Source organism: Oncorhynchus tshawytscha, linkage group LG04 (genome assembly GCF_018296145.1).
Source record: "Oncorhynchus tshawytscha isolate Ot180627B linkage group LG04, Otsh_v2.0, whole genome shotgun sequence".
NCBI classification, from domain to species: Eukaryota; Metazoa; Chordata; class Actinopteri; order Salmoniformes; family Salmonidae; genus Oncorhynchus; species Oncorhynchus tshawytscha.
Window position 1 is genome coordinate 28,070,551 of NC_056432.1, and position 22,863 is coordinate 28,093,413.

The 22,863-nt window shown below is 40.8% G+C and overlaps 1 protein-coding gene and 1 long non-coding RNA gene across 2 annotated transcripts in view; both read left to right on the top strand.

Annotated features, from left to right (window-relative positions):
- The first annotated feature begins 533 nt into the window (after positions 1–533).
- Positions 534–3,743, top strand: LOC112248468. The gene is made up of 4 exons (XR_002953231.2): positions 534–658; positions 1,110–1,197; positions 3,153–3,261; positions 3,448–3,743. It is a non-coding gene; the product is annotated as an uncharacterized LOC112248468 (long non-coding RNA).
- Positions 3,744–5,679: 1,936 nt separating this feature from the next.
- LOC112248470 (anthrax toxin receptor 1) overlaps positions 5,680–22,863 on the top strand; it is a 51,000-nt gene continuing 33,816 nt past the window's right edge. Inside the window, 1 exon segment of the mRNA XM_042320560.1 lies at positions 5,680–6,235. Coding sequence (XP_042176494.1) covers positions 6,075–6,235 — 161 coding nt within the window. The 5' untranslated portion in view covers positions 5,680–6,074.

Consider the following 22,863-nt stretch of genomic DNA (forward strand, 5'->3'; position numbering starts at 1 on the left):
TACCATGATTCACACCAATGTAGACTGGATTGTAATGTAATTCTACTGGAATTCTTGTAGGGAAGTACATGCTTTTAAATAATGGGTATTTTGGAAGTAGCCCACCTTTAGAATTAAATAAATGGGTGGGGACGGGGAAAGAGTAAACAAAAGTGACAAACATGCTTTTGTTAGGTTCAGGGCTAGGGTTAGGAGTTAGGTTTAGGGTTAGGGGTTAAGATTAGGGTAAGGGTTAGGTTTAGGATTAATATGAGTAGAAGTTTGAATGGAAATACATTTTAGGTCCCCATGAGGATAGAAGAACAAAACGTTTGTGTGTGTTTGTAAAGTCTGGGTTGAGCCAGTAAACAAGGAACTTCATAGCTTCAAAATATGTCCAATAAATTATATATTTTTATATTTTTTTTTCTCTGAATTAATTTTACAACTGAATATCATACACACTAAGGGCTACTTACACGTTGCTTTGTTGCGTAGAGGACCTTAAATTCTGATTTACCGAAAGTCACGTGCACCATTTACTGACAGTGTTTGACCCAGCCCTTGTTGAATTCCAAAGGTAAGCTACTTCCAAAAGACCCACAAGCCTGTGAAGTTCTCTACCCTGAAAGATCCCTAGAATTACCTGAGTATCCAGTCTACATTCTTGTGAATCATGGTAAGTTTCTTCAAATTTGGCATGATATGTACAAGTTAGTAGGAATTTGGAGGAGCTGGAACCGTCCTTGAATTTGGTTGATGAAGCTGTGTTCTTGTTCTAACTCCTAATGACAAATAGGTGATGGGGTTTCAGTTGCACATTTTATAATTTTATCACAATGTGGACATAATAAATCATGCTGGCAAAATGAATCTTTTGAACACCCCCACATATGTGTTTTAAGTCAGAATGGATGGTGGATTTAAATTACATAGTAGAGGAGGGCATTGTACAAATATTACGTTATTTTATAACCTATGGTAGAGTCAATGATAAGCTCAAAATGTAGAAATGTTTCAGTTTGGTTTTGATAGTTGCTTATCTAGAATTGTTTTGAAGGTTCAACGCTAGGCCAATGGCTGTTTATTCCCCTCAGTAACATATGTTTCCCTCTCTTCTCCCTGTGAAGAAATCCTTGGCTCTAGCCTTAATCCTGTGTGTGCTGCTTCCACTGTTCCATGCTTTTTGCTACATGAAGCCTATGACCTTGAAGCCAGGTAAAGAAAAATACTATTACCCCCCCCTCTCTCACTCACATACACATGCACACACACAATATATATAGTCTGGTTACCAGTCTTTTTAGCTAACATTCCACTCCTGTTATTTGCCAAAGAGACTGGCCTTTCGGAAATCTCAACGTTCAATATGCAGCTGGATTTCCGACAGAGTTGCTATTTGGTTGTTGGAAATAACATTCATATATTCCATGACAACATGTGGACCCTCAAAAATAGAATTAGAATTATAACAAATAAAATAAAATAAACATTTAGCGGTTAGCTAAGCAAGTTGTTGTATTTTGAGGCTTAGCCTTTTGGGGTTTTTAAAGCTAATTTCCTGCAACTCTACAAATTTTGCCATGGGGAATAAAGTACGCTTTCTGCAATTCTACACATTTTACCATGTGTGGGAGAAAAAAACATAGCAATTTTATAACAATGCAATTATACTAATTTTGCAATTGGGCAGAGAGACATTTTTTTCAGTTTTACAACACATTTTCTGGGGGTTGAGAGCATTTTTAGCAGTTTCAAAGATAACTTCCTGCAATTCTACACATTTTGTATCCATGTTAATATGATATCTGAGTGAAAATGACTAACAAAATCAATGCGTTCCCAGTCGGGATTTGGCCATGATTACTACAAGTTAAGATGGCTGATTAGACTAACTACCAATCTAAAAATTGTTAGCTGACATGGCTAATTGAGTGACTGTCTGTGACTGAAATAACAAGACAAAAAGTGCTAATACACAACTAAATTTCGAAATTACACCTGGTGTATTCTATTATTCTTACTTTCAATAGTAAGTTTAGTAAGTTCCTAAAATATACAGTACAAGTCCGTTGTACTTTGTAGAATAATACTGAAGCCATCAAAACTATGAAATAACACATATGGAATCATGTTGTAACCAAAAATGTGTATTCTTAAAAGTAGCCACCCTTTGCCTTGATGACAGATTTGCACACTCTTGGCATTCTCTCAACCAGCTTCACCTGGAATGCTTTTCCAACAGTCTTGAAGGAGTTCCCACATATGCTGAGCACTTGTTGGCTGCTTTTCCTTCCCTTTGTGGTCCAACTCATCCCAAACCATCTCAATTGGGTTGAGGTTGTGTGATTGTGGAGGCCAGGTCATCTGATGCAGCATACGGCCTGGTAGTGAAATGAACCTTCAATTATCTGGCAACAGCTCTGTAGGACATTACTGCAGTCAGCATGCCAATAGCATGCTCCCTCAAAACTTGAGACATCTGTGGCATTTTGTTGTGACAGAACTGCACCTTGTAGAGGGGCCTTTTATTGTCCCCAGCACAAGGTGCACCTGTGTAATGATCATGCTGTTTAATCAGCTTCTTGACATGCTACACCTGTCAGGTGATGGATTATTTTGGCAAATGAGAAATTCTCATTAACAGGGATGTAAACAGATTTGTGCACAAAATTGGAGAGCTTTTGTGCATATAGAAAATTCCTGGGATCTTTTACTTCAGCTCAGGAAACATGGGACCAACACTTCACATGTTGCGTTTATATTTGTGTTCAGTATATTCCGTTTGAGAATTTAGACTTGAGCTAGCAATTTTTGATAGACTGGTTTTTGTCTGGACAACAAAAATGGTTGCTTAGCAACCATACACCAACACTGGAACATCCATCTGTGGAGAAAAATAGAGATAGAGTTCCAATTTGCATAACTTTATGATTGATGATAGCTATGGGGGTTACCAAATCAGAATCAAATCCCCTGATCTCCTCAAGCTCATTAATGACAGAATGGTGATATTTGAAGATTAAAGAAAGGCCAGTCTCTTTGCAAATAACAGGATTGCTAAGGAGTGGAATGTTGGCTAAAAGGAATGATGCGCAGGCTCCATCAAATACACATGTACATTGAAAAAGGCAATAAACATATACAGTATGCTATACTATTTTCTTGTTTAGGCAAGATCACCCATTGTCGTGATGACAAAGATGAGACATGGCATCCTATTGGTTCCAGCTGGAGGAACAGTGATTGCATGGACTGCACTTGTAATTCATGCTGCTCGGGGTACAACTTTATACTATCACCTACAAAATGCATGGTCTATGTAGCCCTCAGCCTTCCCAGTCTGTATCTATCACACTGAAAGAATATACTGCCCATTGTTATCTTCTCAAAATATCCACACGGTTTCTCAGGGGTTTATTAATAGACTGGATGAGTGAAATTCTATTGATTGATGTTTGATTGCAGGTATGCAACTCCTGTAGATTTTCCTGATGATTGCATGAAGAAATGGGACCAAAAGGCATGTGAATTCAAGGTGGTTAAGAAGAGGGATCCCTCCATTTCATGCCCTATCTTCGCCTCTGTGGGGAAGTGAATTGTTTACTTCGCTGTGTTCTCAGTATACAATGAATAAAATATGTTGTCAGCTTACTTTGTATCAAATGTGAATGTTCTGGTGTCTGACGAATTGGATTGGTTGAAATGAAATGGTAAAAACATCATGATACAAATTAAAAATAAAGATACGTGTTAGTGTGCAACTTTCTGTTTCATTTGTAAAGATCATCCTCTGTTACTCAGCACCTCACCTTAGGGTGTCCATACTTTATTTACTTCAAGAACGTCATGATAGATGTTAACTGTCATTTACTGCCGGAAAAATATCAATACACAAAGATTTGAGAGTGTTTTTGTAAGGTCTAGTTTAAGCCAGTAAATAAACAATTTAAAATGGCTATTTGCAGTGTTGCACCGTTGCATAATGGACCTTAAATTCAGATGTCCCCCTTAAGTCCACACACACCATTTACTGACAGTGTTTGTTTCAGGTCATTGACTTATTTGTTTTGTGGTTATGAAATGTTTAGTTAATCTATTCCCAATTAATAACCTCTTAGGGCAAGGTGAGACGTCTGCGTCTCACATAGCCAACAGGAAATGGAAATGCGCAATGCCAAATGCTAATAGTACTCGCTAAAACTCAAACTTTCATTAAAACACACATGCAGGGTACTCAATTAAAGCTACACTCGTTGTGAATCTAGCCAACATGTCAGATTTTTTAAAAATGCTTTTCGGCGAAAGCATGAGAAGCTATTATCTGATAGCATGCACCCCCCGCAATACCGGAAAAAGACGTAAACAAAGGAATTAGCGTAGCCGGCGCTACACAAAACGCAGAAATAAAATATCTGTATTCGATCTGTATTCAATAGCAGCAATTCTTGAAATGATGGTCCATTTTCTCTCTCTCAAAACTTCCAGCTGTGTACTCGATAACAGGAAGTGCCTATTTCTCCTCTCACCAAGGATTAACTTCAAACCAAATGACAGGACTGGCGACATCGTGTGGAAGCTGTAGGCATTGTAAACTGGTCGCTATCTATTTTCCCTTGCCATAGACAATACAGGCAACTGGCGGAAGGATATTTGTAATTTATTTTGTGAACAGTTTTCCTTGGGCTTTTGCCTGCTCCACACGTTCTGTTATAGTCACAGACATGATTTAACTAGTTTTAGAAACTTCAGAGTGTTTTCTATCCACACATACTAATCATATGCATGTACTATATTCCTGGCATGAGTAGCAGGACGTTGAAATTTTGCGCGATTTTTAACAAAACGTTGGAAAAAAAGACCCGATCTTTGAAGAAACTGAACATAACAGGTTTGAAGTCCAGAGGGGTTTACTACAAAGCATAATCAATGAGTTAGCCAGCTAACTTTGATAAAAAATATCAATACACAAAGATGTGAGAGAGTTTTTGTAAGGTCTAGTTTAAGCCAGTAAATAAACGACTTAAAATGGCTATTTGCAGGCTTTCATTCAAATTTCCCCAAAAGTTTACACAACATTTACTGACAGTGTTTGTTTCAGGTCATTGACATGTTTGTTTTGTGGTTATGATATTTTTAGTTAATCTATTCCCAATGCAGAAGAAATGGAATGTAACAGGTTTGAAGTTTAGAGGGGTTTACTACATAGCAACCAGAAATAACAATTGATTTGATGATTTATTAAATGTCTTTTCGTTTGTTAAATCAATTAGACCATGCCCATTTCAAGGTTATCTTTCTACACATTAGAAAGTTAAAATCAGTATATTTATTCTGGTTTATAGTATACTCACTCCTCAGGTAAACAGATTGAAACTCTCAGAAAGACAAACAAGCCATCTAGTGGTGACAGTCAGTATGAAAAGGTTCCATACCAGGAGAATATCAAATAAAACTGTATTTGTCACATGCACTGAATACAACAGTTGTAGACTTAACACTAAACATTTAATGGTAAAGTCTACACCTGTTGTATTTAGTGCATGTGTCAAATACAATTAGATTTGATTTGATCTTATGAGCTCCTGGTAGTGATTGACACCACTAGATGGCAGTAGAAGAGGATAGTTTGTCTTTCTCTCACCTCTGTCTTCATTATTGCCTCAACCATGAGAAAAAAGGAAAAGAAAGTCAGGGAGTCGTGGAAGGAGGCTTTAAGTTAGACACAATTACATATGTTTCTCTGGAGCTGCCTGGAATACACTTCCCCTTGTCCTACTTCCCAACAGTAAGAAAATAGCAAAAGAAAAAGGCGAGATAAGAGGAGTGTGCTGCTGTGAGGCTCAGTGCATGTGTGTGTAGCCTGTGCTTGTCCCCGAGCCAGTGATGAGAGCCTCCTGACTCAATTGAGACAGACTGGATTCATAGCATCAGTGCATTCTCTGCCTTCCACTTCACCCTTTTGGATTAGTTATGTCCAATGCTGAAGAATATTGGATGAAGATACAGAAATAAGGAATCCTTTTTTCTCCACTTGTTTTCCAAGGTGGTGTTAATCTTCCTCTCACGTGAAATAGCTCCTCCAAACTGGAATAATGTATTTATATGGGTGCAGAGGCTCCTGGTTACCAGTGCTGCTTGGTGGTGTAAGTGCGCTGGTGGTGCTGACAGCTGGTAACGCTTGGCACAACCAGGACAGAGGTCAGGGTGAACCATCCTGCTTCGGGGGATTTGACCTCTACTTCGTTCTGGACAAGTGAGTTTGTCATTCAACCTTCTATTTCCACCTCACCTTTGCTGCTTGTCATGTCTATTGGGGGCAGAGTTCAGTTGGGGAACAGTTGGTTGTTGAGTGCACCTTGCAAAATCTGTGAACTTCGACTTTAAGGGTAGGTAGATAGTGACCATCTTATTTCATATTTTACCAAAGCACAATTAATGTTTAATTTGCAGAAACATCTCGTTGTCACATCTGTCGTTGCCAGTCTCAGTGTTTTTTCAAATTCTGTCATGATGTCATACTTAGACACATTCAGGAATGTTATTGTTATTATCATGCCCCCTGGGGCCATATGCAGCAATTTACATTTTATTTTGCCATATGCTGGTAATAATGCCATTTCTCAATGGTTATTACACTTATCAAATAAGCAATCTGATATTACATAATTACTATATTTATGTATACTTTATACAATGTTGAATGCAGTCTGACTAGAAATGTAATATAACCTAATGGGGAAAACATATATTTTTGGTTCCTGTTGTCACGACTTCTGCTGAAGTCAGCCCCTCTCCTTGTTCGGGCGACGTTCGGCGATCGATATCACCGGCTTTCTAGCCATCGCCGCTCCATTTTTCATATATCCATTTGTCTTGTCTTGTTTCCATACACACCTGGTTTACATTTCCCCAATTAAGCTACTTGTATTTAACCCTCTGTTTCCCATCATGTTTTGTGTGTAATTGTTTTCATTTTAGGTAGTGTTAATTTACGCGTTCTACTTTTATGGTCTGTTTGTTTCATGTAGTGCTCTTGTTTTTGGAACTATAATAAAAGTGTGCCTGTTCATAATATTTTCTCTCCTGCACTTGACTTCGCCTCCAATACACTATCCTGACACCTGTATCTTTGACAACCAGTATCTTATACAAGGTGAGTATGATGGTTGGACAATGATTGAGCATTTGGTCCAACTATCTGTATTTGTCTCTTGTGAATTTTTGGTAAGCATGGGTAAAAGGCCAGTGGAATTCCCCTTTGGGCCGGGATGAATGACGTGAGCAGATGCTTTCTTATAAAGTTCTCAGGCCACCCTTTATGGTCCATGATAGATCTGGATTGCTGGTGAACAGTGGCACATTTGATACTCCATCTGTCACATACAGTAAACATGTATAAGTTGTGCAGGCTGAGCTCTAGTTGAATCACAACAGTCAAATGAACAACAAAAAATTCTCCATGCTTTACTACAGTTGGGCAAAGAGGCTGAATTTAGCTAATCCAACTACAATCATTGGATTGTATCAATCATTTATGCTACTCTGAGGTTCTCAAATTCAGTGGAGTTTCCCTGTCACTTCTACAGTAGTGTTAGTTCACCCAAATTACATATTGGTTTCCTTAACCCCCACTAAAAAGGCCTGATTATTGTGAGCAAAGACGAGACAGACCTAATGATTGGGTAAACAAATGGAGCGTCATCTGGTTCTAATAGATGTTGCTACCTTCTGGACTTCAATACTTTAAAACTATAACTTATTGTTTGGATGATTATCTGTCTAATGTGGAAGAGCAGGCTTCAGCTTCTTCCTCTTTCATTTGGACCTGCCTTTCCCTCTTCAATTGTTTAAAAAGTCTCTTACTCTTGGATGATTGATTTTCAATTTTCCCCTTAAATCAGAATGCCAACTCTAGGCAGACATTTCTGTGGTGGCACAACATTTAGCTAAGTGGAACTTCAGACAGATATGGAATTGTAGGATCCAAAAGACAGATGTAGAGAGTATGATGAACATTTACATACACTACCTACTGCTGTGTGTGTGTGTGTGCACATTGTTTTAGCTAACAGAAGAATACATGTGAATACAACAAGAATATTATACACCCAGCACTGTTACTCTGTGCATTCGCTTGGATTTGTACTTGCTGTCCCCCTAATTCTGTTGTAGTCATTCCTCTGCTGCGCTCTTCTACCTGCTCTTCCTTTGTTTGAATTGATATCCCCCTCCTTTTCACCAACTGTCCTTCATTCTCTGTCTGTTCATGACTCCTCTGTGTCTGCAGAACCCTTTTTCCATTAGGTCCAGATGTTTCAGTGTTTCAGCCTTTTGGCTGCGCTGTCTGTGCTGAGACTTGTACCCTGTTAACAATGGAAAAAGAGATAATAGGGCAGTGAAATAAGAAGAGAGGAGTAAAGACAGGAATTAAAACAATGACAAACACACAGACAGAATGAAAGAGTATCTAACCTACCGTCTGGCAATTTGATGGTGAGAAATGTTTTGTGAGTTTTCTTCTCTATGATCATTTGCAGTCAAAAATGTGATTTTCATGTTTTTATATACATTTACACACTATGAGTTTGGAATAATACTACTGTGATATTATGATAATTCCTTTTTAGTGTAAACTGCTTGAAAAGACTGCCTGAAATTTCAGCCTGTTTTGGTGGGATGGAGTTTTGGCCTGCCTGGTGACATTATCAGGCGGTAAATTACACTAAGAGACCAAAAAGAAAGAGTTCCAAACCTGTCTGCCAATAACAGCTAGTTTTCAGTTTTCCCCTCCCAACTCAGACCACTACCAGACAGTCCTAGCAAAATTATTGCTTGAGAAATTGCTCTTTGCTAAGAACCCAGCTAGCATATTTAGTTCCTTGGATGTTGTGTGAACACACGTTTTTGGTTTTGGGAACGGAAGTGAAAATATAGCCTTTTCTGATTAAAAAAAAGGTTGTTTTTTAGGTTGTAGGGAGGTTCTGAGAACGTTATACTCTGGTTCCTTGACCGTTTTCCTGGGAGGTTTTATGAACAATCTGAGAACAGAAATGATAGATTATTTGGAAGGTTTTTTTAATAACTTCCTTAAAAATGTTCCCAGAATGTTTCAATAAGACTGTTAATAAAACTGCTAGCTTAAATTGGGTTAACCCTTTTAAATTCTAAGCACAGATAAAACACATGGAAATTAATCATGCAAACACATTTTTTTTTATTGTGATACGGCATCAGTGAGATTCAAACTGATAATCTCTTTTCTCTATCCATGGACTTAGTACACTGTGCCAACAGGATGGAAACAAGCACTAATTAAGATCAGGTGTGGCCAATTAATGGGGGAGGCCAACAAACCTGAACACACTTAACAAAATAGAGGATAGAGAGTTTTGTTGATGCCGAGAATGGAATGTATACGCTTTCAAATAATATTTTAAAATAACATACTTAGAATGTTACTAAAGTGGTCTTAATATCCTCTGAACAATTTGAGAACATGACTTTAAATACAATCATGTGAAAAAGCAAGTACACTCCCTGGAAAGTTGTATTTTTTTGTACATATTTGGACAGGTGACTATGTAATCTTCACTTCAACACTATTGACAGATAAAGGAAAACTAATTTAACAAATGACACTGAAAGATTATACTTTGCAATCATTCATTCATCAAATCTACAGAAATGCAATTCCATACTGCGGAAAAAACAAGTGAACCCTTAGCTTCAATAGCTTGTTGCCCCCTTTGGCTGAAATAACTCAATGTAGCCATTTCTTGGAACTGTATCAGTCTCTTACATCGACTCTCGAAATTTTGCCTATTCTTTACAGTACTGCTTCAACTGTCATATTTAAGGGCTTTCTTGCATGCAAGTCTCCCCATAGAATTTTGACAGGATTGAGATCTGGGCTTTGACCCGGCCATTCCATAACCCTCCATTTATTATTTTTGAACAATTCTGTTGAAGCTTTGCTTTTGTGTTTTGGATCATTGTCCTGTTGCAATATCCATGTTCGGATCAGCTTCATCTATTTGACAGATGGCCTCACCTTTTCCTCAAGAATTCTCTGGTACAATATTGACATCATGGTTGACTCAATGATGGCAAGTTGGCCAGGCCCTGAGGCAGCAAAGCAGCCCCAAACCATAATGCCACCGCCTCCATTCTTTACGGTTGGTATGAGGTTCTTCTGTTCGAAGGCAGTATTTTGTTTTCGCCAAACATGGCATCTGGCATTGTGGCTAAACAACTACCCTTTTGACTCATCTGTGCCGAGCACATTGCTCCAGTAGTTTCAGTCTTTACCCAGGTGTTGTCTGGCAAACGTCAGTCGTGTCTTGGTATTATTTTTTGAGAGCAGAGGCTTCTTCCTTCCTGACCTCCCATGTAGGCCAAATCCCTTTCCGACAGTTGACTCATGCACATTGTTTGTGGTAAGAGAGGCATGTTGATCCCTTCATGTTACCCTGTGTTTTTAAAGACTTCTATGACATCTTTTGGTCAGCTCTTGGGCTGAATTTGGTGGGATGACCTGTCCTAGGTAGATTGCCAGTGGCCTGAAATTTTCTCCATTTGTAGATGACCGTTGGACAGTGGAATGATGCATTTTGAATTGCTTGGAAATGGATTTGTAACCCCCCCCCAGACTCCTGATAATCAATTATCTTTATTTTGAGTGCCCCGGATAGGTCTTTTGATCTTGGAATGATGTGTTACCACTTCCATATGGTTAAGACTAAACCAGACCAAGTTTCTAATCTTAATGGAAGGCTGGACCCTCCCAAACCTGTAGGAAACTTTATGCTGAGGTACTGAAATTCCAACAGAAGAACATTGTTAAGAAACATTCTTGGAACAATTTGAGGACAGTATTTGAAAAAGAACCTGGAGGAAACCTGGAGGAAACATTATGCTGAAGTATTGAAATTCCCACAGACCGTTGTTTCCCAATGTCAGACAAGTTGGAGAATGTTCCAAGAACATTATCAAAATTGAAATGAAATGCAAACATATTTGCATTTAGGAAACTTTCTTTTAAAGTAATAATACAACCCCCAAAAATGTTTTAAGTTCCTTAAAAGTGCTCAAAATGTTCCAAAGTGCAAAATTATCCTGCACCATTCCCAGAAAGTTGTGGGAAGGTTGAGTAATGGAAATACTTACACAGGGACTCTTGAAGTTGATCTAAAATGAATCATGTTTATTGTCAGCGTGCTGGAGAGGTTCCAACCAACTCAATGCACCATTGCTTTTCCCAGTCTACGAGACAAGGTCAGTAAATCTTTATTCGCAAATTATGGGGAATTGACGCTCGGGCTACATTCATAAATATATTATTGTTTTTGTGTAGTTTAGGTGTTGATTTTAAAAATTCCCATAGGGCATTCTTACCTGGTGACCTATTTTTAGAATTTTGTGTAGAGAACCCTGATATACTGTACATGTATTGGTTTGAATTATTCTTGTACACCATTTGTTTCTACATAGTATTTGAGGTATCAGTGTGTATTATTTAGTCATTAAGGGTGGATTGTTGATGGAATTTATGTTTAAATGAGTGATTAGAATATTCCACCCTGAAATCATATGGGATGAAATTGATTAGAATCATAAAATTATTATTAATGATGGGTGTAGTTTTAGTCAGTGAAATTATAATAAATGTGTAGTTTTAGTCAGAATGAGGGTAAAGCAGTAGATCTGTACAATATGTCTTTATAGTAACTTAAACACAGGCTATCTAAGCAGAATTCGGTGCCGACCTGGCTAGGGGCCTCTGAGAGATTGGGGAAACGACGGGAAGTACTTCCCACGGTCTCCCTATCTTGTGGGAGGACGGGGAGGGATTCTCACGGCCTCCCCTAATCTTTGTCGTCTGGGTAGTGGAACAGTGTGCGTAGGATACCTTCTGTTTGTGTGCGTAAGGAGTCTGTGTGTAAGGAGTTAGTATAAAATTAATGGTTTTGTACAACGAACCAGCGCTCTCGTGAATAAACATTTTGACTATCGTAGCTGGGCCTCCGTCTGTTTAATTTCAACCAGTATCTTACAAAGTCTGGGTTGCAGACTGCGTAGTTTAATTGAATTGGTTTATGAACATTGAGAATTCTCGTAACAAGTACACATGTCAATCAGGAGCTCTGCCTGGGCAGTCCCAGCAGTTGTCTTATATACATACGCTACATACGCATACATAAGCTGACAAGTTATATTTGCATAATTAACATTACCCTTTTCTTTCATTCATGTGACCAACCAATACTGGTTCATAACATGTGACAGACCAATACCTCACAAGGCTTCTCCCAACGCTGAGACCTTATAACTGAGATCTTTCATTCTTGTTCTCAAAACAAGGTCTGGGTAATGACCTTACCCTCAACCTAAAAGAAAACAACCTTCATCGTCCTTATCTACAGCAGGAAATTGGGGCTCATCCAGAGTTGGCAGCTCATTAGTTTCACAATCCTCTGGAAGAGCAGAAAACTTACCAGCCAGGGAGGCACAGGTTACAGCATTTTAAGAACAATTCACAGGGAAGAGAGCGAGAACACATGTTATAATTGTTTGACACCAACCTTGCTAAGAAAGACCCTCACTTTCCTCATCACTTGTGGTAATGACAGATTGGTATTTTAATGCATTCTCAGTCTAAATTAGTATACGTTTCGCAGTCTGCAGACCTCCACAATCAACCTGATATCCCAAATAAACAATTTTGCATAAGCCTAAATCAATTAGGTATTTTATTAGGATCCCCATTAGCTATTGCAAAAGCAGCAGCTACTCTTCCTGGGGTCCACACAAAACATGAAACATGATAATACTGAACATCAACAGACAAAAACAGCTCAAAGATAGAACTACAATTACGGGCACGGTTGACCAACCCCCTCCGTCCCCGGCACTCATCCTTCCTTTCCTGGCATTTTTTCATGTTCTTCAGATAGTGTTTCAGTTTGTCCTTTTAATGGCACATGTTCAAAGTGGATGACCCTTGATAACGGACCTTGCAGTATATGTCTTTGTCCATTTTACTACCAGTACACCAGCAGCATGTGAGACGTTTGAACGGGACCTCTTTCCATGCTCACTCCACATAGACCCATGTTGCACTCCTGAGAGAAAAAAACATGAGAGAAAAGGCAGTTGATAGCTTCTGGATGCTGGGTACAGGTTGCTGGCTCGGACTCCCACGGTAGAAGTGGTGAAAGACCATACTGTATGCCATTTTTGTGATTATTCAGACGATTAGAGGGGGTATTGAGGTTCACACTGTTCTCGGCCAAATTATTTTCCATGCATCTAGATACCATCTGTGGTCACCTTCGCCATAACCTCGAGGGGAGTATAAGCACCCCCCGAATGGGCTTATACTCCCCTATCATTTTGGCAATCTCACTGCAGAGTTACAGGTCAGAGAGCTAATCCTTAGGGAGAAATCCTGACCATCCAGCAGACTCAATCTGGTGAGATTTGTTATTGAATCAAGACAAAACTAAGGAAAAGAAAAGAAAACAACAGCAATACAAATCTGTCACTGAGGGAAAACTTAAATTAATTTGGAGTAACTGTCATTCATTACCAACACCTATTTTTTTCCTTTTACAGGCAAGCATGTGAAAAAAAACATTTTCATATTTACGAAAGGGCCCCAGGGGACTGGTAATTCCCCCTTTGGACACATGACACTTAACATTGTGAATCATGCATCCCCCCCAAAAAATAAATACTGCCTGTTAAATCAAAAATAAACAAATTAGAATAACAAATCAAATTATCTCTTGATAACTCCATAAGGACATAATTGTGTCCCATAAGGTAATGGTAAAATAGACTAGACACAGTTCTCTCTCTCTGTCCTTCTCGTGGTGTGAATCACACATAGGACTATTCTTCTTAATTATTTGTTTTTACATAGCCCATAAAAAAGACAACGTCTCCTGTGTTTCTAGTGAGGGTGATCGGGCCTCACTAGGTCAGAGGTCAGTCTGTCCTATTAAGTTTTCCTGTACTTCAGACATTATTTAAAGATATTTCAAACATTTAAAATATTTTGGGTATCAGGTTTACATTCGGGTTTTCAGTACATTTCTTCTAATCAAAAGAATTTGCATGTGTGCAACCAAAACTCTGACAATAGAAACTTGTGTGTTTAGACACTGGACTGACAAATCAAATCATGAACAAGTTGGATTATTTGAGATGTGGAATAAAAGCCACTGTTGGCTGGCTGCTGTCTGGTTGATCGCTGCTAGTTATCATCTTCATCTCAACTCATTTGCGTCTTAACGCGCTGCTGCAGGCTACCTCCTTTTTCTCCACTACCTGTACTACCACTGCCTCAATTGGTGGATCAGTCAAATGTTTTCATTCATTCACTGCTTTTCTCGCATTGATAAACTGAGATCGCCTGTTTTTGTTCACATACTGTAGGTATATTCTTTGAGATTTTCTAATTTTGTCTCGCTTTACGTTGATTCTTCGCTGGAGATATTTTCAAACAAGGAAGTGCTGCGCGGCACGAGGTATTTTAACCAATCAGGTTTCCCGAAAGGGCCTGTAAATGCCAGTAACCAATCGGATGTCAGGAAATTACCAATCTTTCAGCACGAAGCACTACGTCTACAAAGAATATAGACTTGTATGGACTAGCTAACAATATGCTCCGGGAAAACAAGCTTTTGAAAGATGTACAGTTGAAGTCGGAAGTTTACACACACCTTAGCCAAATACATTTAAACTCAGTTTTCCCAATTCCTGACATTTAATCCTAGTAAAAATTTCCTCTCTTGGGTCAGTTAGGATCACCACTTTATTTTATGAATGTGAAATGTCAGAATAATAGTAGAGAGAATGATTTATTTAATCACATTCCTTGTGGGTCAGAAGTTTACATACACTCAATTAGTATTTGGTAGCATTGCCTTTAAATTGTTGAACTTGGGTCAAATGTTTCAGGTAGCCTTCCACAAGCTTCCCACAATAAGTTGGGTGAATTTTGGCCCATTCCTCCTGACAAAGCGGGTGTAACTGAGTCAGGTTTGTAGGCCTCCTTGCTCGCACACGCTTTTTCAGTTCTGCCCACAAATTTGCTATAGGGTTGAGGTCAAGTCTTTGTGATGGCCACTCCAATACCTTGAACTTGTTGTCCTTTTTGCCACAACTTTGGAAGTATGCTTGGGGTCATTGTCAATTTGGAAGACTGATTTGCGACCAAGCTTTAACTTCCTGACTGATGTCTTGAGACATTGCTTCAATATATCCACGTAATTTTCCATCCACATAATTTTCCAGCCTCATGATGCCATCTATTTTGTGAAGTGCACCAGTCCCTCCTACAGCAAAGCACCCCCACAACATGATGCTGCCACCCCTGTGCTTCACGGTTGGGATGGTGTTCTTCAGCTTGCAAGCCTCCCCCTTTTTCCTCCAAAAATAATGATGATCATTATGGCCAAACAATTCTATTTTTGTTTCATCAGACCAGAGAATATTTCTCCAAAATGTACGATCTTTGTCCCCATGTGCAGTTGCAAACCGTAGGTTGGCTTTCTTATGGTAGTTTTGGAGCAGTGGCTTCTTCCTTGCTGAGCTGCCTTTCAGGTTGTCGATATAGGACTAGTTTTTCCTGTGGATACTTTGGTACCTGTTTCCTCCACCATCTTCATAAGGTCCTTTGTACTTTTCGCACCAAAGTATGTTCATCTCTAGGAGTCAGAACGCGTGAGGCTTCTTCTCTCTAAGCTAAGACCTTGAAACTGAGATCTTTCGTTCTCGTTCTCAAAACAAGGTCTGGGCGTACTGCCAAATTGCAGCGACTGATAGTGGGGATTCGTTCAGTCAGCCACTAGCATGAACACAGAAATTGGTTTATATAACAGCACATAAATAGAACACATACATTTGTTACAAGAAAAGCACAAACATTAAAATTCCATTACAGTTGTTTGCAAAATAACGACAGGGCAACCACGTTCTCACCAAGGTCTAAGAAACATATGGTTCTCAGAACATTATGTGCTAGCTGGAAACCTATTTTCATTTATTTTTGACCATTTGAATTTAAAACAATCACACTAAGGTACCCTGACATGATTTGATCTTGAGATAAAAACGGCTGCATTGGACCTTTAAGTTAATAACTGTGTGTAACTGTAATGAATCGAGAAAAATCCATACACTGTAATGAAATGAAAAGAAACAGTATGCGTCTCATTTTGTCAGCAATGCATACATAGTGACGCAGAGCAACCGTACATTGCTACAGCCCCGTCAGACTGGCCTAATTTAAAATACACAGTCACTCGGGCATGTAGGCATAATGACTGATCATTTACCTGACTTCAATAACACATAATGACTGATAATTTACCTGACTTCAAAAACACATAATGACCGATCATTTACCTGACTCCAAAAACACTGAGATCATTACTGGGACTGTATTATAAACACATTGACATGTAGGCATTATGACTGATCATTTACCTGACTCCAATAAGTTCATTACTGGGGCTGCATTACAAAGACATTGACATGTACAGTACCAGCCAAAAGTTTCATTTCTACTATTTTCGACATTGTAGAATAATAGTGACGACATCAAAACTATGAAATAACACATATGGAATCATGTCGTAATGAAAAAAGTGTTAAGCAAATCAAAATATATTTTATATCTGAGATTCTTCAAAGTAGCCACCCTTTGCCTTGATGACAGCTAAGCACACTCTTGCAATTCTCTCATCCAACTTCACATGGAATGCTTTTCCAACAGTCTTGAAGGAGATCCCACATATGCTGAGCACTTGTTGGCTGCTTTTCCTTCACTCTGTGGTCCAACGCATCCCAACCCATCTCAATTGGGTTAGGTCGGGTGATTGTGGAGGTCAGGTCATCTGATGCAGCACTCCATCACCCTCCTTCTTGGTCAAATAGCCCTTACACAGCCTGGAGGTCTGTTGGGTCATTGTTTTGTTGAAAAACAGATATTACCAAATCAAATCAAATCAAATTTTATTTGTCACATACACATGGTTAGCAGATGTTAATGCGAGTGTAGCGAAATGCTTGTGCTTCTAGTTCCGACAATGCAGTAATAACCAACAAGTAATCTAACTAACAATTCCAAAACTACTGTCTTATACACAGTGTAAGGTGTATAGGATAAAGAATATGTACATAAGGATATATGAATGAGTGATGGTACAGAGCAGCATAGGCAAGATACAGTAGATGGTATCGAGTACAGTATATACATATGAGATGAGTATGTAAACAAAGTGGCATAGTTAAAGTGGCTAGTGATACATGTATTACATAAGGATACAGTCGATGATATAGAGTACAGTATATACGTATGCATATGAGATGAATAATGTAGGGTAAGTAACATTATATAAGGTAGCATTGTTTAAAGTGGCTAGTGATATATTTACATAATTTCCCATCAATTCCCATTATTAAAGTGGCTGGAGTTGAGTCAGTGTCAGTGTGTTAGCAGCAGCCACTCAATGTTAGTGGTGGCTGTTTAACAGTCTGATGGCCTTGAGATAGAAGCTGTTTTTCAGTCTCTCGGTCCCAGCTTTGATGCACCTGTACTGACCTCGCCTTCTGGATGATAGCGGGGTGAACAGGCAGTGGCTCGGGTGGTTGATGTCCTTGATGATCTTTATGGCCTTCCTGTAACATCGGGTGGTGTAGGTGTCCTGGAGGGCAGGTAGTTTGCCCCCGGTGATGCGTTGTGCAGACCTCACTACCCTCTGGAGAGCCTTACGGTTGAGGGCGGAGCAGTTGCCGTACCAGGCGGTGATACAGCCCGCCAGGATGCTCTCGATTGTGCATCTGTAGAAGTTTGTGAGTGCTTTTGGTGACAAGCCGAATTTCTTCAGCCTCCTGAGGTTGAAGAGGCGCTGCTGCGCCTTCTTCACGATGCTGTCTGTGTGAGTGGACCAATTCAGTTTGTCTGTGATGTGTATGCCGAGGAACTTAAAACTTGCTACCCTCTCCACTACTGTTCCATCGATGTGGATAGGGGGGTGTTCTCTCTGCTGTTTCCTGAAGTCCACAATCATCTCCTTAGTTTTGTTGACGTTGAGTGTGAGGTTATTTTCCTGACACCACACTCCGAGGGCCCTCACCTCCTCCCTGTAGGCCGTCTCGTCGTTATTGGTAATCAAGCCTACCACTGTTGTGTCGTCCGCAAACTTGATGATTGAGTTGGAGGCGTGCGTGGCCACGCAGTCGTGAGTGAACAGGGAGTACAGGAGAGGGCTCAGAACGCACCCTTGTGGGGCCCCAGTGTTGAGGATCAGCGGGGAGGAGATGTTGTTGCCTACCCTCACCACCTGGGGGCGGCCCGTCAGGAAGTCCAGTACCCAGTTGCACAGGGGGGGTCGAGACCCAGGGTCTCGAGCTTGATGACGAGCTTGGAGGGTACTATGGTGTTGAATGCCGAGCTGTAGTCGATGAACAGCATTCGCACATAGGTATTCCTCTTGTCCAGATGGGTTAGGGCAGTGTGCAGTGTGGTTGAGATTGCATCGTCTGTGGACCTATTTGGGCGGTAAGCAAATTGGAGTGGGTCTAGGGTGTCAGGTAGGGTGGAGGTGATATGGTCCTTGACTAGTCTCTCAAAGCACTTCATGATGACGGAAGTGAGTGCTACGGGGCGGTAGTCGTTTAGCTCAGTTACCTTAGCTTTCTTGGAAACAGGAACAATGGTGGCCCTCTTGAAGCATGTGGGAACAGCAGACTGGTATAGGGATTGATTGAATATGACCGTAAACACACCGGCCAGCTGGTCTGCGCATGCTCTGAGGGCGCGGCTGGGGATGCCGTCTGGGCCTGCAGCCTTGCGAGGGTTAACACGTTTAAATGTCTTACTCACCTCGGCTGCAGTGAAGGAGAGACCGCATGTTTTCGTTGCAGGCCGTGTCAGTGGCACTGTATTGTCCTCAAAGCGGGCAAAAAAGTTATTTAGTCTGCCTGGGAGCAAGACATCCTGGTCCGTGACTGGGCTGGATTTCTTCCTGTAGTCCGTGATTGACTGTAGACCCTGCCACATGCCTCTTGTGTCTGAGCCGTTGAATTGAGATTCTACTTTGTCTCTGTACTGACGCTTAGCTTGTTTGATAGCCTTGCGGAGGGAATAGCTGCACTGTTTGTATTCGGTCATGTTACCAGACACCTTGCCCTGATTAAAAGCAGTGGATCGCGCTTTCAGTTTCACACGAATGCTGCCATCAATCCACGGTTTCTGGTTAGGGAATGTTTTAATCATTGCTATGGGAACGACATCTTCAACGCACGTTCTAATGAACTCGCACACCGAATCAGCGTATTCGTCAATATTGTTATCTGACGCAATACGAAACATCTCCCAGTCCACGTGATGGAAGCAGTCTTGGAGTGTGGAGTCAGCTTGGTCGGACCAGCGTTGGACAGACCTCAGCGTGGGAGCCTCTTGTTTTAGTTTCTGTCTGTAGGCAGGGATCAACAAAATGGAGTCGTGGTCAGCTTTTCCGAAAGGGGGGCGGGGCAGGGCCTTATATGCGTCGCGGAAGTTAGAGTAACAATGATCCAAGGTCTTTCCACCCCTGGTTGCGCAATCGATATGCTGATAAAAGTCTTGTTTTCAGATTAGCCTTGTTAAAATCCCCAGCTACAGTGAATGCAGCCTCCAGATAAATGGTTTCCAGTTTGCAGAGAGTTAAATAAAGTTCGTTCAGAGCCATCGATGTGTCTGCTTGGGGGGGGATATATACGGCTGTGATTATAATCGAAGAGAATTCTCTTGGTAGATAATGCGGTCTACATTTGATTGTGAGGAATTCTAAATCAGGTGAACAGAAGGATTTGAGTTCCTGTATGTTTCTTTCATCACACCATGTCAGGTTAGCCATAAGGCATACGCCCCCGCCCCTCTTCTTACCAGAAAGATGTTTGTTTCTGTCGGCGCGATGCGTGGAGAAACCCGTTGGCTGCACCGCCTCGGATAGCGTCTCTCCAGTGAGCCATGTTTCCATGAAGCAAAGAACGTTACAGTCTCTGATGTCCCTCTGGAATGCTACCCTTGCTCGGATTTCATCAACCTTGTTGTCAAGAGACTGGACATTGGCAAGAAGAATGCTAGGGAGTGGTGCACAGTGTGCCCGTCTCCGGAGTCTGACCAGAAGACCGCCTCGTTTCCCTCTTTTTCTGAGTCGTTTTTTTGGGTCGCTGCATGGAATCCACTCCGTTGTCCTGTTTGTAAGGCAGAACACAGGATCCGCGTCGCGAAAAACATATTCTTGGTCGTACTGATGGTGAGTTGACGCTGATCTTATATTCAGTAGTTCTTCTCGACTGTATGTAATGAAACCTAAGATGACCTGGGGTACTAATGTAAGAAATAAGTACAAACCAGATGGGACGGCGTATCGCCGCAGAATGCTGTGGTAGCAATGCTGGTCAAGTGTGCCTTGAATATTAAATAAATCACAGACAGTGTCACCAGCAAAGCACCCCCACACCAACACACCTCCTCCTCCATGCTTCATGGTAGGAACTACACATGGGGTGATAATCCGTTCACCTACTCTGCATTTCACAAAGACACGGCGGTTGGAACCAAAAATCTCAAATTTGGACTCAGACCAAAGGACAGATTTCCACCGGTCTAATGTCCATTGCTTGTGTTTCTTGGCCCAAGCAAGTCTCTTCTTCTTATTGGTGTCCTTTAGTGGTGGTTTCTTTGCAGCAATTCGACCATGAATCAAATCAAATAAATGTATTTATAAAGCCCTTCTTACATCAGCTGATATGTCAAAGTGCTGTACAGAAACCCAGCCTAAAACCCAAAACAGCAAGCAATGCAGGTGTAGAAGCACGGAGGATAGGAAAAACTCCCTAGAAAGGCCAGAACCTAGGAAGAAACCTAGAGAGGAACCAGGCTATGAGGGGTAGCCAGTACTCTTCTGATTGTGCCGGGTGGAGATTAAAACAGAACATGGCCAAGATGTTCAAATGTTCATAGATGACCATCAGGGTCAAATAATAATAATCACAGTGGATGTCGAGGGTGCAACAGGTCAGCACCTCAGGAGTAAATGTCATTTGGCTTTTCATAGCAGGTCATTCAGAGTATCTCTACCTCTCCTGCTGTCTCTAGAGAGTTGAAAACAGCAGGTCTGGGACAGGTAGCACGTCCGGTGAACAGGTCAGGGCTCCACAGCCGCAGGCGGAACAGCTGAAACCGGAGCAGCAGCACGGCCAGGTGGACTGGGGACAGCAGTCATCAAGCCAGGCAGTCCCGGGGCATGGTCCTAGGGCTCAGGTCCTCAGAGAGAAAGAAAGAAAGAAAGCAAGAGAGAATTAGAGAGAGCATACTTAAATTCACACAGGACACCAGATAAGACAGGAGAAATACTCCAGATTTAAGACTGACCCTAGCCCCCCGACACATAAACTACTACAGCATAAATAATGGAGGCTGAGACAGGAGGGGTCGGGAGACACTGTGGCCCCATCCGACGATACCCCCGGACAGGGCCTAACAGGCAGGATATAACTCCACCCACTTTGCCAAAGCACAGCCCCCACACCACTAGAGGGATATCTTCGACCACCAACTTACCACCCTGAGACAAGGCCGAGTATAGCCCACAAAGATCTCCGTCACGGCACAACCCAAAGGGAATGAAGGCCTGATTCACACAGTCTATTCTGAACAGTTGATGTTGAGATGTGTCTGTTACTTGAACTCTGTGAAACATTTATTTGGGCTGCAATATCTGAGACTGGTAATGAAGGCTCTAATGAACTTATCCTCTGCAGCAAAGGTAACTCTGGGTCTTCTTTCAAGTGACAGTCCTCATGAGAGCCAGTTTCATCATAGCGCTTGATGGTTTTTGTGACTGCAATTGAAGAAACTTTCAAAGTTCTTGAAATGTTCCAGATTGACTGACATTCATGTCTTAAAGTAATGATGGACTGTCGTTTCTCTTTGCTTATTTGAGCTGTTCTCACCATAATATGGACTTGGTATTTTACCAAATAGGGCTATCTTCTGTATACCACCCTACCTTGTCACAACACAACTGATTGGCTCGAACGCATTAAGAAGGAAAGAAATTCCACAAATTAACTTTTAACAAGGCACACTTGTTAATTCACATGCATTCCAGGTGACTACCTCATGAAGCTGGTTGAGAGAATGCCAAGAGTGTGGAAAGCTGTCATCAAGGCAACTTTGAAGAATCTCAAATATAAGATTCTTCAGATTCTTCCAAAACACATTATTTGGTTACTACATGATTCTATATGTGTTATTTCATAGTGTTGATGTCTTCTTTATTATTCTACAATGTAGAAAATAGTTTAAAAAAATAAAGAAAAATTGTTGACCGGTACTGCAGGTATTATGACTGATCATTTTCCTGACTCAAATAACACTAAGATCATTACTGGGGCTGCATTATAAAAACATTGAAAGTAATCTGAGAAGAATGATGTCACTGCTCTGCATCAGTATGATATCGATGGGGCAGTCCAAAGATGGCAACTATCTAATAAATCAATCAGAGTTATACACTACTGTACACTATTGCCCTTCAACCAAGGTTACGTGTTCAAATGGAATGTGTGCTTCCGAAGCTATTTTCTGGTAGGAAGAGCATACAGGCCGCAGTGTTACTACAGTAGTGAAGTCAGACAGCTTGAGGAACTGTATAACAATTACACACAGGGAGGAAAAGACTGCATGCAGCCAAGATAAACATCATCCCAAACTGTAATGGTTGGATAGGATGAAGTGTGTACACTAGGTGGGGATACAGCATGATGTGCAGAAAAAGTAGCACAAAGTTAAGTAGAAATATGCTTTCTGTTAGTTGA